Source organism: Aquila chrysaetos, chromosome 26 (genome assembly GCF_900496995.4).
Source record: "Aquila chrysaetos chrysaetos chromosome 26, bAquChr1.4, whole genome shotgun sequence".
In the NCBI taxonomy this organism is placed as follows: domain Eukaryota; kingdom Metazoa; phylum Chordata; class Aves; order Accipitriformes; family Accipitridae; genus Aquila; species Aquila chrysaetos.
In genome coordinates, this window is record NC_044029.1 from 2,125,948 (window position 1) to 2,138,767 (window position 12,820).

General features: G+C 43.1%; 1 protein-coding gene across 1 annotated transcript in view; it reads right to left on the reverse strand.

The window, feature by feature from the left end:
* Positions 1-12,820, reverse strand: part of SLC17A8 (solute carrier family 17 member 8) — a 28,978-nt gene that overhangs the window by 13,071 nt on the left and 3,087 nt on the right. Inside the window, exons 2-3 of the mRNA XM_030003182.2 lie at positions 8,034-8,286; positions 4,258-4,376 (exon numbers count right to left, since the gene is read on the reverse strand). Coding sequence (XP_029859042.1) covers positions 4,258-4,376; positions 8,034-8,286 — 372 coding nt within the window. The remainder of the gene's footprint in view (positions 1-4,257; positions 4,377-8,033; positions 8,287-12,820) is intronic.

Here is a 12,820-nt window from a genome sequence, read left to right on the forward strand (position 1 = left end):
GGGCTACAGGGCAGTCATTTTGGCACAGCATGGGCGGCAGGTTTGCTGGGCGCCGAAGTTGCAGTGCAAGGGAAAAGGGTGCCCAGCTCGTGAAAGGACATCTGGGGAGTTCATTTGAAAACTGAGGCTGCTGCGCCATGAAAAACACCACTGGAAACCAAGAAAGAGGCTGGGAACAACCAGCTGGAACAATCATTGAAATTACTACCTTTAGTAGGAATGAGCTGTACTGGACAGATTAGGTTTCATGCATCTTCACATCTGGCTGACTGAAGCCTCCGGTTTCCTTTCTGTGCAAGGACCGGGGTTCAATAGCTGCGTCACGCACTCCCTGAATGTCAAGAGTTCATTACTCCAAGCTGGGGAGGCTGATATACATGAGGATCCCCTCTAAGGTCCTGTGAGAGCACTGAAAAACACCAGACCTGGCAGCAGGAGTTCTCCACAACTGCCAAGCACTACTTAAGTTGAACAGATTACTACTACTCTTCGGTAGTTTACTGTCTTCTTTGTGTTGTCTGCAATTCAAAGCAGCCATGCCTGGCTCCCTGCGGACTGCCTTGGTGTGGGAGAACTTTCATTCTGCAGACAGTCGGTGGCCCTGGGGACCACAGCACCTGGGACATGGGAGGGCAGCCCAAAGCTGCCCCGTCTTGCTCCAGGACTCAAGGTGACACCCGGAGAATAAAGCTGCCTCTTTTGTTCAAGGCCCTCAACTCCTAGCTACACCGATGTTAGCCAGCAACATGCTGCTGTGTGGGGACCACAATTGACATTCCTTTTTCGAACTACTCAAATTCGGCGACGTTTAACAAGCTTTGAATTGTCTTGTTATGAGTGTGGCATTTCAGAAAGACACATTAAACTTCCTTCTGATATATGAATGGTATTAGACAGATACTTGATCAGAAATCATATGATTTGGACAACAGCAGTATTTCTCTCCCTTTTGATTTTTCTGCCAGACATACACAGATCTTATTAGGCATAGCTGTTTATCATGCTCCACTTCAAAATATTTATAAACTTTTAAAACCTTTTGTTGCTATTCTTTTCTTCTTCTTTTTTTTTTTCAATAAAGTTTTCAATTGTGTACATTTCAGTCTCTTTTTGAAAATTATTCACAGGAAATAAATATCACTTCATTTTTTGAATCTGGTCTTATTATTCACAGTAGGATTAATGGTAGTATTATAGCACAAAGAATCTACAGTCAGAGATCAACACCGTTTTATCTAAATTCTCTACACCTATTGACAAAAACAGCAGTCCATGCCTAGACAGCTCATAATCTGAATGACAAGAAAGCACTCAACAGATGAACACAAAAGCAAAGAGGCTGGGTAAACTGGCAGGGAGAAGTGACAAAGGAACGGATTTATATAGAAAGCAGTCTGAAAATCTGAAGTAGAATACAAAGCCGATGGTCATATCTTGGCATTTAAGATACTGCTTTCAAAGCCAAGTAAACATTTAACGGAGAAATAAGTATTACTTAGTTTTCTATTATGATCAGTGAAGAAAAGAGTTTTGCACCTTGCTTCCTTGCCACTAATAGAAATATCAGGTCTGTTATTGTAACACTATTGACAGTCTCGGGGAGCTACAGCAAATTATGTAAATTAATAAGTACGTGAAAGAACAAGCCCTAAGAAAGAGAACGTGTTTTATTCTCCAAACAGCTAGCTCTGAAGACTGAGTTTCCAATCTCTGCTACTTCATTTAGCAACAACTCTTAATATGCCTAGGTAGTAAATGCATTGCTTATACTGAGTTAGAACCAGTCACTCTTCTGCTACTATTTAAGAGGTTGAGTAGTGTTTCCACAAAGAGGCAGCATCCTTCCAGCAGTTCCTTGCCATTTATCCCAAAGAAGTTGGTCCCCACCACGGCTAAAAATAGCCCAGTTCTTTTCAATTCATTCGTGTATTCTTCTTTCCTCACTGGCATGATCCCTGGCCATCTGCACCTTTGGGATCAAAACAGACTTCTTCAGCGACGGACGACTCTGCCCAGCAGCATGCTGTTACTGAAAACTGCTATCAAGAGGTGCCTTATGTTTCAGGTATCCTTGTCACCACCGAACAATGACAAAATTACGTATAGATGCATGTTTGAGGATAAGCAGCGAAGTAAAGGGATAGTGTTACTAAATGGCTCATGAACTTTTTGGTGGAATGCAGACCTACACAAATTTGGACAAATGCATAAAGCAAATTATGTGGTGTTAGATGGTTTTGGTGCAAAACCATAAAGCACTCAATATTTTCAGCTGTTCTGAGATCCATTTGAATCCCACATTATTACAGATAATTATTTGCATTACAGAAGTGGCTGGGGTGGGGGCATCCATGTACGTTCAAGGTTGCACAGCGCTGAGCAGGATTTAAACAGGTGACAAAAGAGTCTGTACCTAAATCTGTAATGTCAGTAATAGGATAGAATAATACATCTCCTTGCCAGAGTGCAGCTGGGAGAAAAGAAAGCATTTGTCTTTCTAGGGGTGGTGGGTTCACAGACTGGCCCCAATCTCCTGGTTTCCTGCCTTGTGCCTTAGCAAGTAACCCCTCTGAAACAGCAACTCAGCACCACCAGCTGAAATTGGGTGCGTAAACAAGGAATAAAGGAAAAACATGGAGTTAGCCAGACCTGTGAATCCTATTACTGCAAACAGAAATTCTCTTTGAGTTCTGCTTTTGGGATATTTTTGCTCCTCAGCAAATTCTACCCTTAAACCCAGTTACGATAGTCTAATCTACAGTGTGATGTTGTAATACAGCATTAGATTGAGTCTGAAACTCTCGTGGGGACAGAAATACAGCTTTCTGTGCACATGCACAACACATACCTAGGGAAGTAGTCCGCTGACAGAATACATTGAGTTACAGTGTAAACAGAGTTGATTTTACTGTTTGCAAGAAAATTAAGGAAACAAAAGCCAAACTAATAATATGCTGAATTATTCAGCCAACAGCGTGCACATCTGTGTTTTGAGGCCCTTCTGCTGCAAAAGCTGGTGGCAAGACTAGAAAGGCTGGGGAAATGATTAAGCTTAGCTAATTTGTTTGGCTTATTCAGGAGGTGGAAAAATACTCTGCTTAGGCACTTTTGTGTGGTAAAGAAATGAATAATTGAGGATGTTAGTAGTGTTGAAGAAGCAGTGCAAATTGAAGTCTGAGTAACTTTTGGTTACGGAGGGGAGTTGGGACTGAACTTCTGGGCAATTCTATGGGATGACTCTGTCCTGGAGTCATTTCCGTCAGGGCATATGGGTGGGAAGAACGCCCAGGAAGCCCAGGAACCCCTAGAGCTCTTTGCAGAATGCAGAGAGCAAAGTACTTTGATTTGGGGCAAAACACTATATAACGGGTCTTAAAGACCTTTTCCAATTCTGAAAGCATTTGTAGATAAGTCATGTCTTGTTTGCAGAGAATGAAATGAGTACCAACCATCTTTTTTATCTGAAGATCCCAAGCGCCCTTAACATGCACATCTCATGATCTCATTCACAACCAGCTGTCTTCAGACAATCTGCCTCTCTCTTATGATCACGTTCCAAGTTCTGGAACATGTCCAAAACCAAAGTTAGCTTTAGCAAAATTAGCTACTTTTCTTACTTTCATTTCCAAAAGCAGTTGAATTAAAAAAAATTCACAAACACAATGAGCATAGAAGAAATCTGTACAGATGTTTCAGAGTTCACCAAACAGAAATCATGAGGCTCTATTAGAAATTCTAGGCAATCCTAATGACAGTCAGTACTGTATGCAGCCATGGCAAGGATATCTGTGTGCATGAGGATGGATTTGTGTCTTCAGAACATAAACAGTTCTCTAATTCCTACGTGCCCAGCTTCAGACCATAGGGAATTTTTAAAGGAGGAAGGTCCAATTTTGTTGGAAAATTCTTGTTTGGTGTTAAGTTGAGCTAAAAAGCACTAAGGCAACTTCTGAAAGACAAATGCTACAATTATTGTCTGAAGCATTAGGTGTGATTTTCCTAACACTCTCCAGAAAGCATTATTGTTTAAAGAAATGTGTAAATATTTGAGGTAAACAAGCTAAATTGGGAGAATCAGCAATAGACCCATAATGGAAGTCTGGTCCCATTTTGGTTATAGACATAAATACTGCATGTTCACTTTCAGATTTGTATTCCTGAAACACATTAATTCACTATTTTGGTAGTCATCATTTAAACAGTGTAAAACAGTCATCAGGCTGTAAAGCTTAATTCTTTTGATTATTGTTTTCTTACCTGTTAGCAGCCAATTTGTTTGAGATGAACCCTCCTGGAATTTGTGTCACGATGTAACCCCAGAAAAAAGAGCCGTGAATGAGTCCCACCGTCTCTGGATCCCAGTTGAATTGGGCTTTCTGTAAAGGAAACAGAAAAAAAATGCTGTAAGACGAAGCATACCACTGTTTGGAAGTCATACAGAAGTCACCCCATCCTCCAAATCAAAGCAACCTCTTTACGCTGGCTGGTGTTGCTGAGCTTGAAACCCCCCCAGTTAAGGCAAAAGGATATCAGATTCCCACGTGAGATTACTGCTCTTGCTCTTAGCTTTCCGTCAGGTGGATGGGAGGGAGAAAGGTTTCAGCCAGAAGGCAGCTAACGCTGGACCTTCATCTCTGCCACTTGTCACTGCTTCCCCCGGGGCTGCTTAGTCTTGAAACCTTTGTTTTCAAGCCTGCTCAGCATTATAACAAGGACGCGATGCCTTTTAATGGAGATATCCATTTCCCCAGGATTGCTTGGTTTCCCTAAGGTTGCTTAGGTCCTTTGGGTTGATCAGCTTCCCAGTCAGGCTTATCCATGGTATCCACACAAACTAGGTAACACTAGCTAACTGACTAGTTTATCTTTTATTGAAAGTGATGCCAGTTGTAGGGCTGGATTTGGATACAGAAGGCCAGCCACAGGCTGGTCATTGATGGTTCCTAGCCAGAAATGTCTGCAGCCAAGAGAAATGCTTTCGCCATACACCTCATCCTTGGATTCCAAGCAGTTTCAGTCTTCTCAAGGCTCTTCCTGAACAAGAATATTCCTGTTCCCTGACGGCCCTGTTTGACATACCTCGTTCAGAGGAGGGATAGCCAAAGCTCAGGGCAAACCACAGACAAAGTGAAGAAAAGAAAGGTGACCCAAGGTGCCCCTTCTGCCCTCCGTTCTGGGAGGTCAGACAGGGCCTGGCTCAGTGTATTCACACTAATGTAAGGTCAGCATCAACTTTTTCTCCTGGAACCCTCAGTTCAGAAGAACTGTTTTGGAGCAAAGTGAAACCACGGTGTTTTGATTCACGATCATTTTTATGCTAATCACTAAGCAGGGAAAGGTGGATAAGCATCACGTGAGGAAGCAGCACAGATGTCTTTTAGATTCTGAAGTAAAACTGTCACTAAAACACTACAGAAAAAATGAAAACTAGAGTGATACACCTCAACATCCCTTTTTTTGTATTACTTTCTGTGCGTAAAAAGAAGAACCAGTTTTCCCCAGTAGGTTGGTTGGTTTTTGTTTTTTTTTTTTTCCCAAACAAACAAACTTAAAAACAGCACATCATTTGACCTGCAGGGAGAAAGATGGCATTAATTAGCCAGAGATGTTTACAGAGGGCTAAAGGGTTTCCCCCCATCAATATGCATTCTGACAAGAGACCCACTTTCCTGTGCTGAGTTACATTTCTGTTTTAAATACCTAATTTTCTACTAGTCATTTCCAGCTTAGTTTCTAGGTAGCGTTAATTTCTGAAGGCAGAAACACCATGAGACATGGAAAAAGTCCCTGTATCAGGAGGTGCTCATGCCCAAACAGAATAATTTGAGATTTGTGAGAGGAGTTTGTCCGTATTTCCTCAAACTACCTCTTGTGAGCTTCCCAGCCTATGCAGGCACCTCCTTTCTCCTGCTCCGGGGTGAAGTATAGAACCACGAAGTCCCAGCGGGATCACAGGGAAGAGGAATCAGGCTGAATAAATAAAAATTCAGCAGCAAGTCTAAGGAGCAGGAACTAGTGAGAGGAGATTGAGGATGAGGAAGAACTAGAATCACAGAATCATAGAATACCAGGTTGGAAAGGACCTCAACGATCATCTGGTCCAGCCTTTCCTGGCAAAAGCACAGTCTGGACAAGATGGCCCAGCACCCTGTCCAGGTGAATCTTAAAAGTGTCCGGTCCTGGGGAATCCACCACTTCCCTGGGGAGATTATTGCAATGGCTGATTGTTCTCATTGTGAAAAATTTTCCTTTTGTGTCCAGTCGGAATCTCCCCGGGAGTAACTTGTACACACTACCCCTCATCTTTTCCATGTGACTCCTTGTAGAAAGGGAGTCTCCATCTTCTTTGTAGCCACCCTTTAAATCCTGGAACATGGTGATAAGGTCTCCCCTCAGCCTTCTTTTCTCAAGGCTAAACAAACTCAGTTCTCTCAGCCTTTCCTCCAAGGGCAGGCTTCCCGGTCCTTTGATCATCTCTGTGGCCCTTCTCTGGACCCTCTCCAGCCTGTCCACAGCTTTTTGGTGTAGCGGGGACCAAAACTGAACACACTATTCCAGGTGTGGCCTGACAAGCGCTGAGTAGAGTGGGATAATGACTTCTTTACCTCTGCTGGTGATGCCCTTGTTGATGCAGCCCAGCATCCTGCTGGCTTGCTTTGCCGCAGCAGCACACTGTTCGCTCGTATTGAGCTTGTGGTCCACCAGGACCCCCGGGTCCTTTTCCACAGAGCTGCTCCCCCCCTAGGAAACTCTTCGCTCACTTTGGTAAATCTTTCTGGGGTTTATTGAGTCTGATTAGCAACAGTCTGCTTGATAGCTAGGAAGGGGAGAGAAAAACACTGAAGGACTGGCCATGGCATAATGTGGGAAGGGAAGGAAGATTTATTTAACCCACAGCCCTAGAATCATAAGCATCGTCTCTGGTCTTTGCAGCTCAATAGCTCCTATGACCATGAGTCATGCGGGCAGGCATATTTTTAACTTTAGAAATTTGTTATAGACACTTTCTGCACTTTTCTTTACCAAAAGTTAAAATATCTGGGAGAAAAGCTGGTGAATAATTGCACAGCTATTCATTCATCACTAGAAACGTGACAGAAGGTATCTGCCTCGCTGGGAGACGTGTTTTGTTTTAGGGAATGTGCTGACAAACAAAGGGTATCCATGGGCTGGGGGAAGCCTCCGTTCCCTGGGAGGGTCTGGTGATACTTTGTCCTTCTGTAGTGGCTTTTCCCCTAGACCTCAGCACACGGGGAATCATCAGGTCAGAGTCAATATTGCTGTGAATAATTTGTTAGGACAAAAATTTCCAAAATATATAAAAAAAAAAGTCAACAAGTAGAGGAAATGTAAAGGTTCAAGTTCATTAAGTCCATAAAGGGACTTATGATATCTCAGCCATTTACCAAGGCAGGACTGGGGAAACTAAGGTATGCCTTGAACCTGCAGTTCCCTGGGTGCTTTGTTAAAGGTTTGTAGGCATCTGCTGCGAACCACATGCCATCTACTGCAAATTTGAAAATAGCTTGGCACCTACCTCCGAATACCTCTAGACAGCAATCCACATTGTCAATAACCTGTGAAAACCTGTTGCCTTATTGCCAGTGACTACTTTAAGGTCTTGAAAGTCATCTACTGATCTGAATAGAGCGAGTGCAGCGCTACATGCAGCAATTAATAATTCCTTCTGTAGCAGCATCAGAGCGCACTTCCCTGAGAGATAGTAAATAGTAAAAGCTTCTGCCACTGCAAAAAAATCTGTCTATAACTGAAAGATCAGTGACCTGATAGAAATGCCAGCCAATTCAGTTCTCATTTCTGCTGCTTACATTCTCTATGACCTTGCAAATCGTCAGATCTTACAGATTTTCAATGTGACTTTGACACCTAAATAGGAATAAAGCATCTACGCGTCTGTGTGAGTGGAGACTCACGTGTCTCCCTCCCTCAGTTTTTGATCTACGTATACGCAGTACTTTGACCATTCTGCAATGGGGTCTGCTCAGAACAGCGAAAGGAGGACGTTTTCTCACCTGCAGCTCTGGTTTGCCATTAACATAAACAGTGTTATTGTTCACCATTTCCACGATGGCAACGCCCAGGTTGCACCTAATTCCGAAGGAGATGCAGAAGCCCAGGCCGCTCATTACGGCAATGATGTAGCGCTTGGGCAGCCCGCAGCAGTAGCAGTCGCAGGGTGCCAGCTTGCGGGTGCTTGCCAGCACGGGCCGCCCCTCTGCCGTCAGCTCAATGTGATCCTCCTCGACGTTGGTGCCATCGATCTTCCTAAATGGATGAAGAAAGAGAAAATGAAAACGCCTCATTGTCTCAGTAAAGTTTGCTGAAATGTAGATGGGCAGTTACGTGCTCCAGTCAGCTGCTAAATCATCTCCTTGCAAGGCGTTTGTCTCTTGGTGGTGTGATGAGTTAATGCTGGGCAGGCTTTGAAAGGTTAGCATAGACTACACTTTATCGTGAACGACCTCTGAAGTTTGTAAATCCGAGCTACCTAGCCGGACAGCTAGCTGCAAAAATGTTCGCAGGCTATTCATGAGCATAATTATGTGAGCTAAATAGAGCTCTGTTGTGATAAATTCTGCTGGTTGTTAGGAAAATATACATACGAAGAAATTAATCGTAATTTCTCATTAGATCCACTAAGCAGAGCTGGCAGTGGGTTTCAAGAAATGGGCAAATACAGCACAAAGCATGGGTTTGCTCAAAGCAAACCCCTGAAACTCCTATTGTCAAACGTGTTGCCCTTTCTGTAAAATACTTAATGCGAAAGGAGGTCTGAAGGAAGACGGCGACTTTCCGGGCTGTAGATTCACCACTCCTCAGCAGCGGAGGCTGAAAGGGCTTTGCCTGGGATCAAACGTGGTGTGGCAACGGCAGTGCGGTTGGGAGGAACTGGGAGGGAAGGTGCCAGGGATGCAGGCTCTCCCATTTACTCGGGATGGGAGCAAATGGTACCCAGGCATTTCAGCCTGAGAGAGGTTGCCCATCAGCTACCAACTAACACGGGAGTGCAGCTCCTCCAGCTTTGCGTACTCAGCCTTTCCTTTTCTCACAAGCACCCTGGCTGAGAGATTCATATTAAACAAAATGGCACTTCGATGTAATCTGGAACTGCATGATAGTGCAATTAAAAATTAATCTGGTCTCCCAATCCGATTGGAGCTATTAACGTCCCATGGACGCTGCAGGACCAAGGGATGTCTCTGGTAGAAAAGGGGAGGCGAGAAATAACTGAACACGCAGCTCTGGACTGGAGCTAAATACGTCCTTTCCTAACATGAACTTCCCATGCATTTGTTTTAAATGCAGAATACAGGGTTTCTGACATGCTGAGATTTAAGCACATGCTTAGCTGTGAATACGTAACTAGCCCGCTGAACACTACTCACGAGCTTAAAGTTAATTGTTTACTAAGGGAGACCTCGATCAGCAGCTCCGTTAGGAAGCCGTTCAGTTTTGGCATTGCTCTGAAGCAGTGAGCTCAGGATCCAGCTCCTTTTGTGCCCGCCATGGAGTTACTCTCAGTACTCTGAAAATATAAACAGTTACTTAATCTAAAGGAAGCCCAGCTTGCCATATAAGATGATGAAATGACTTTGTTCACTCTTTTCTGATAAGGAGTAACTTATTTCCTTCTTTCACACATCTGGCTGAGTGTGTTTGAAATCTAATGCACTTAGGTTTTCCATACAAAAATCAGCTATAAAGAAATGTTGACAGAGCATACATGGGTGGGCTACACCTGGCTGATCTGCACAGTAGCTGGTTGGGTCTTTTGGGAGAACAGTGTTGGTTTAATCACAGCTTTCTCCAGTTGTTCTAAATCTAACATATTACCCATAATCTAACAGATAGCACTCTATACTAAAGGTTTTGCAAATACAGGTGGTAAGTATGGCTTCCTGGGGTGCTTCCAGTGGACTTAAATATATCTTTCCACTATGAAGTTTCACCTAAAAATCTCAGCATTTCTAGGCTTTAGAGCTACAGGCTATGGTGCATCATTTACTATATTATTCCTTTTACATCGCATCATAAAACCATTACTTCAGCCTTAGTCTTAGCAAAAAGAAAAAAAGCATGTTACAGTCCATCAGCTCATATTTCCAAAAAATACTGGAGTCAGAGTGTTTGGGGCCAGAAGGGAACTCCTGGGATTATTTGGTTTAATCCCTTGCTCAAATCAGTGCTAACTGCGAAGTTAGATCATTAGCTCATTGTCAGGCTGGAGGGAAGACTTTGCATTAAAGCAAGGAAAAACAGGAAATGTGATATTACTGTGGTGTTATTGAAGGTGATTGAGATCTTATGATTCACTGGCAAGGAAACAGCATTTGTTAGTGAAATGAGAGTACAGAGAGTAATGCAGTCAGGCACTTTAAAAAAAGAAGACACCGTATATTCCATGCTCTGTGTGCTAATATAGGTAGGTGTAAACGGAATAATATATCAAAAATAAAGACCTCAGGAAGTGAAAAGACAATTGACTAATTATTTTTTAGAACTGTTGTCATCTCAAAAGAGTTATTAACAAACCAAAAGAAGGAATTTAATTGTCTTCCTCTAACATAATCTAAGATATTGATTGAATTAAATCAAAGCACAATTTCAGGAAGTGAAAAGACAATTGAATAATTATTTTTTAGAACTATTGTCATCTCAAAAGAGTTATTAGCAAACCAAAAGAAGTAATTTAATTGTCTTCCTCTAACGTAATCTAAGATATTGATTGAATTAAATCAAAGCACAATTTCTCAAATTTTTATACCTTTACCAGGCTCTCTATTTATAACAGAGACATTAGGCTTTAATTGGTGCATTATTTTGGGCAGCTGGCAAAGATTAGACACATCATGCAAAGCCAAAACATCTGTTCTGATCTGGACATTTTCAGCTGGCTGTCAATTCAGATAGGCATGAAAACATCCGTCTGCTCCAAATTCACTGTTCAAAGTGGTGAGCCAGGACTAGCGCTGTGGGCCAACATTGCCTCTGCGGAGAAATTAATTGTTTTGCTATTGTATTCAACCCCTCACTAATAAAAGCAAGTTGAGGACTGATCCATGACCCCAAATCCACACAGTATATTTCATACCCCCAAAGCTTAATGTTAACCCCTCTTTAGCAGATTTGTCTTGCAGAAAACTATTTTCCAATAGCAGTCCAAAAATGGAGCCGGGATGAAGCATTAGCAGTGCAGACATTCACAGAGCCAGTGTCTGACCTAGCTTTTTGGCTTTATTTTATTGACCAGGTACATAATGAAGGTATGGCAACTCCATGAAAGATGAGAAATATATCTTCCAATTGACCTATGTATTTTGGTAGTGCCACTGAAAATTTTCACTTGTTGTACACCAATGATTTAGAACAAAACTGCTTTGGAGCCAGTGCTCTCCTGTAATTATCTGACTAATGCAGGAGAGCATTTTGCAGCACAGGAAATATTCAGTCCTTATATCAATCTGTTTCCTTTTTTCAGCAAACTTACAACACTTGGCAAGTAAGAAGAGCTAAGCTATTTGAGGATATTTGCACCCATGTTCTGTGCCCAAATGTCGTAATAACTGTATGCAAAAATTTCTGTTCTTTGTTGAATGACTAGTCTGGCATATACAGAATTTTGGAAGAACGAAAGAAATTTCCAAAATTCCTATCACTAATAAATAAAATCCCTAGAACACGTATACATTCAGCAATCTGTACTTATGGGATTTTAGCATAGGAAATACATAGTTATTTCTTGAAATGATAAAGGAGGTGGGCTAGAATCACACCATTTCATTTCATTTGATTAAAAACACATAGATTTTACAATAACGGGCAAATGTTAATACTTGCCACGTGTTAGAGCACATCCTTGAACGACTTTCACCAGATAATTACAGTCTTTCACAGGCAGCTGCAGCACAATCATACACAGCGTTCAAACCTCACGCCTACAAATCCAGCATCGGTCATCACACGCAACAATTACTGACGACCCTGGCGTAACTTCGGAAACCTACACAATGACTGTTGAAAAAGATCATTTATCCAAAATCAGATACAATCTTCCAGAATCTCATTAACTCTCTGGGGATTTGCCCAGGTGATAATTTTCCGTACCAAACCCTGCCACTGGTGCCTCGGTACAAAATCCCAGTACGGACAGGCAAAACCCCTCTTAAGTCTCCCAGCGCGTGGGACCTCTCTGCCTGGTTTTTTGCGTGGTGTTCGCGTGAAACCCGTGGCGCGTCTCAGGCGTACGCACCGCGGGACCGCACCTCAGAGGCGCTGCTCGCCCGGGCGGCCTCGCGGGTTCCCCTCGGCACAGCGCGGGCGCACGGCGGGGACGGGATGCCCCGTGGGTGCTGGAGCACTAACACGGGCGTACGACTCGCGAACCACCCGAGTCCGGACACCCCGCGTGGTGTTCGGAGTGCTGCCGGGTCTGCGGGGAGCTAAACTCTGCGGACTTGTGTGCAAAGGGAAAATTTGGGAGGGCGAAGTCTATGATCCAGCGGAGGAGCCCTGTCCAATGCAAGGGTGTACCACCCAGATTTAAGTTGCAGTTTAGGCTGGCTAATTCATCGAGGGACGTCAGACTGCATACAGCAGCTGCGTGACATGGCCCATACGACTTTTCACATTAACAGGGACATTTTTGAGTTGTAAACCCACTTAGTCACTTCCCACTTCATCAGTAAGCTCACAGTTGCCGTTAGCTGGCCCAAAACTCCTGAAATCCTCAGAGCAGGCAGAGCCTGAGATTCTTCTTTAGTTCATGAATTTTTCTTTGACTGCACTAAGTTCACAGAAG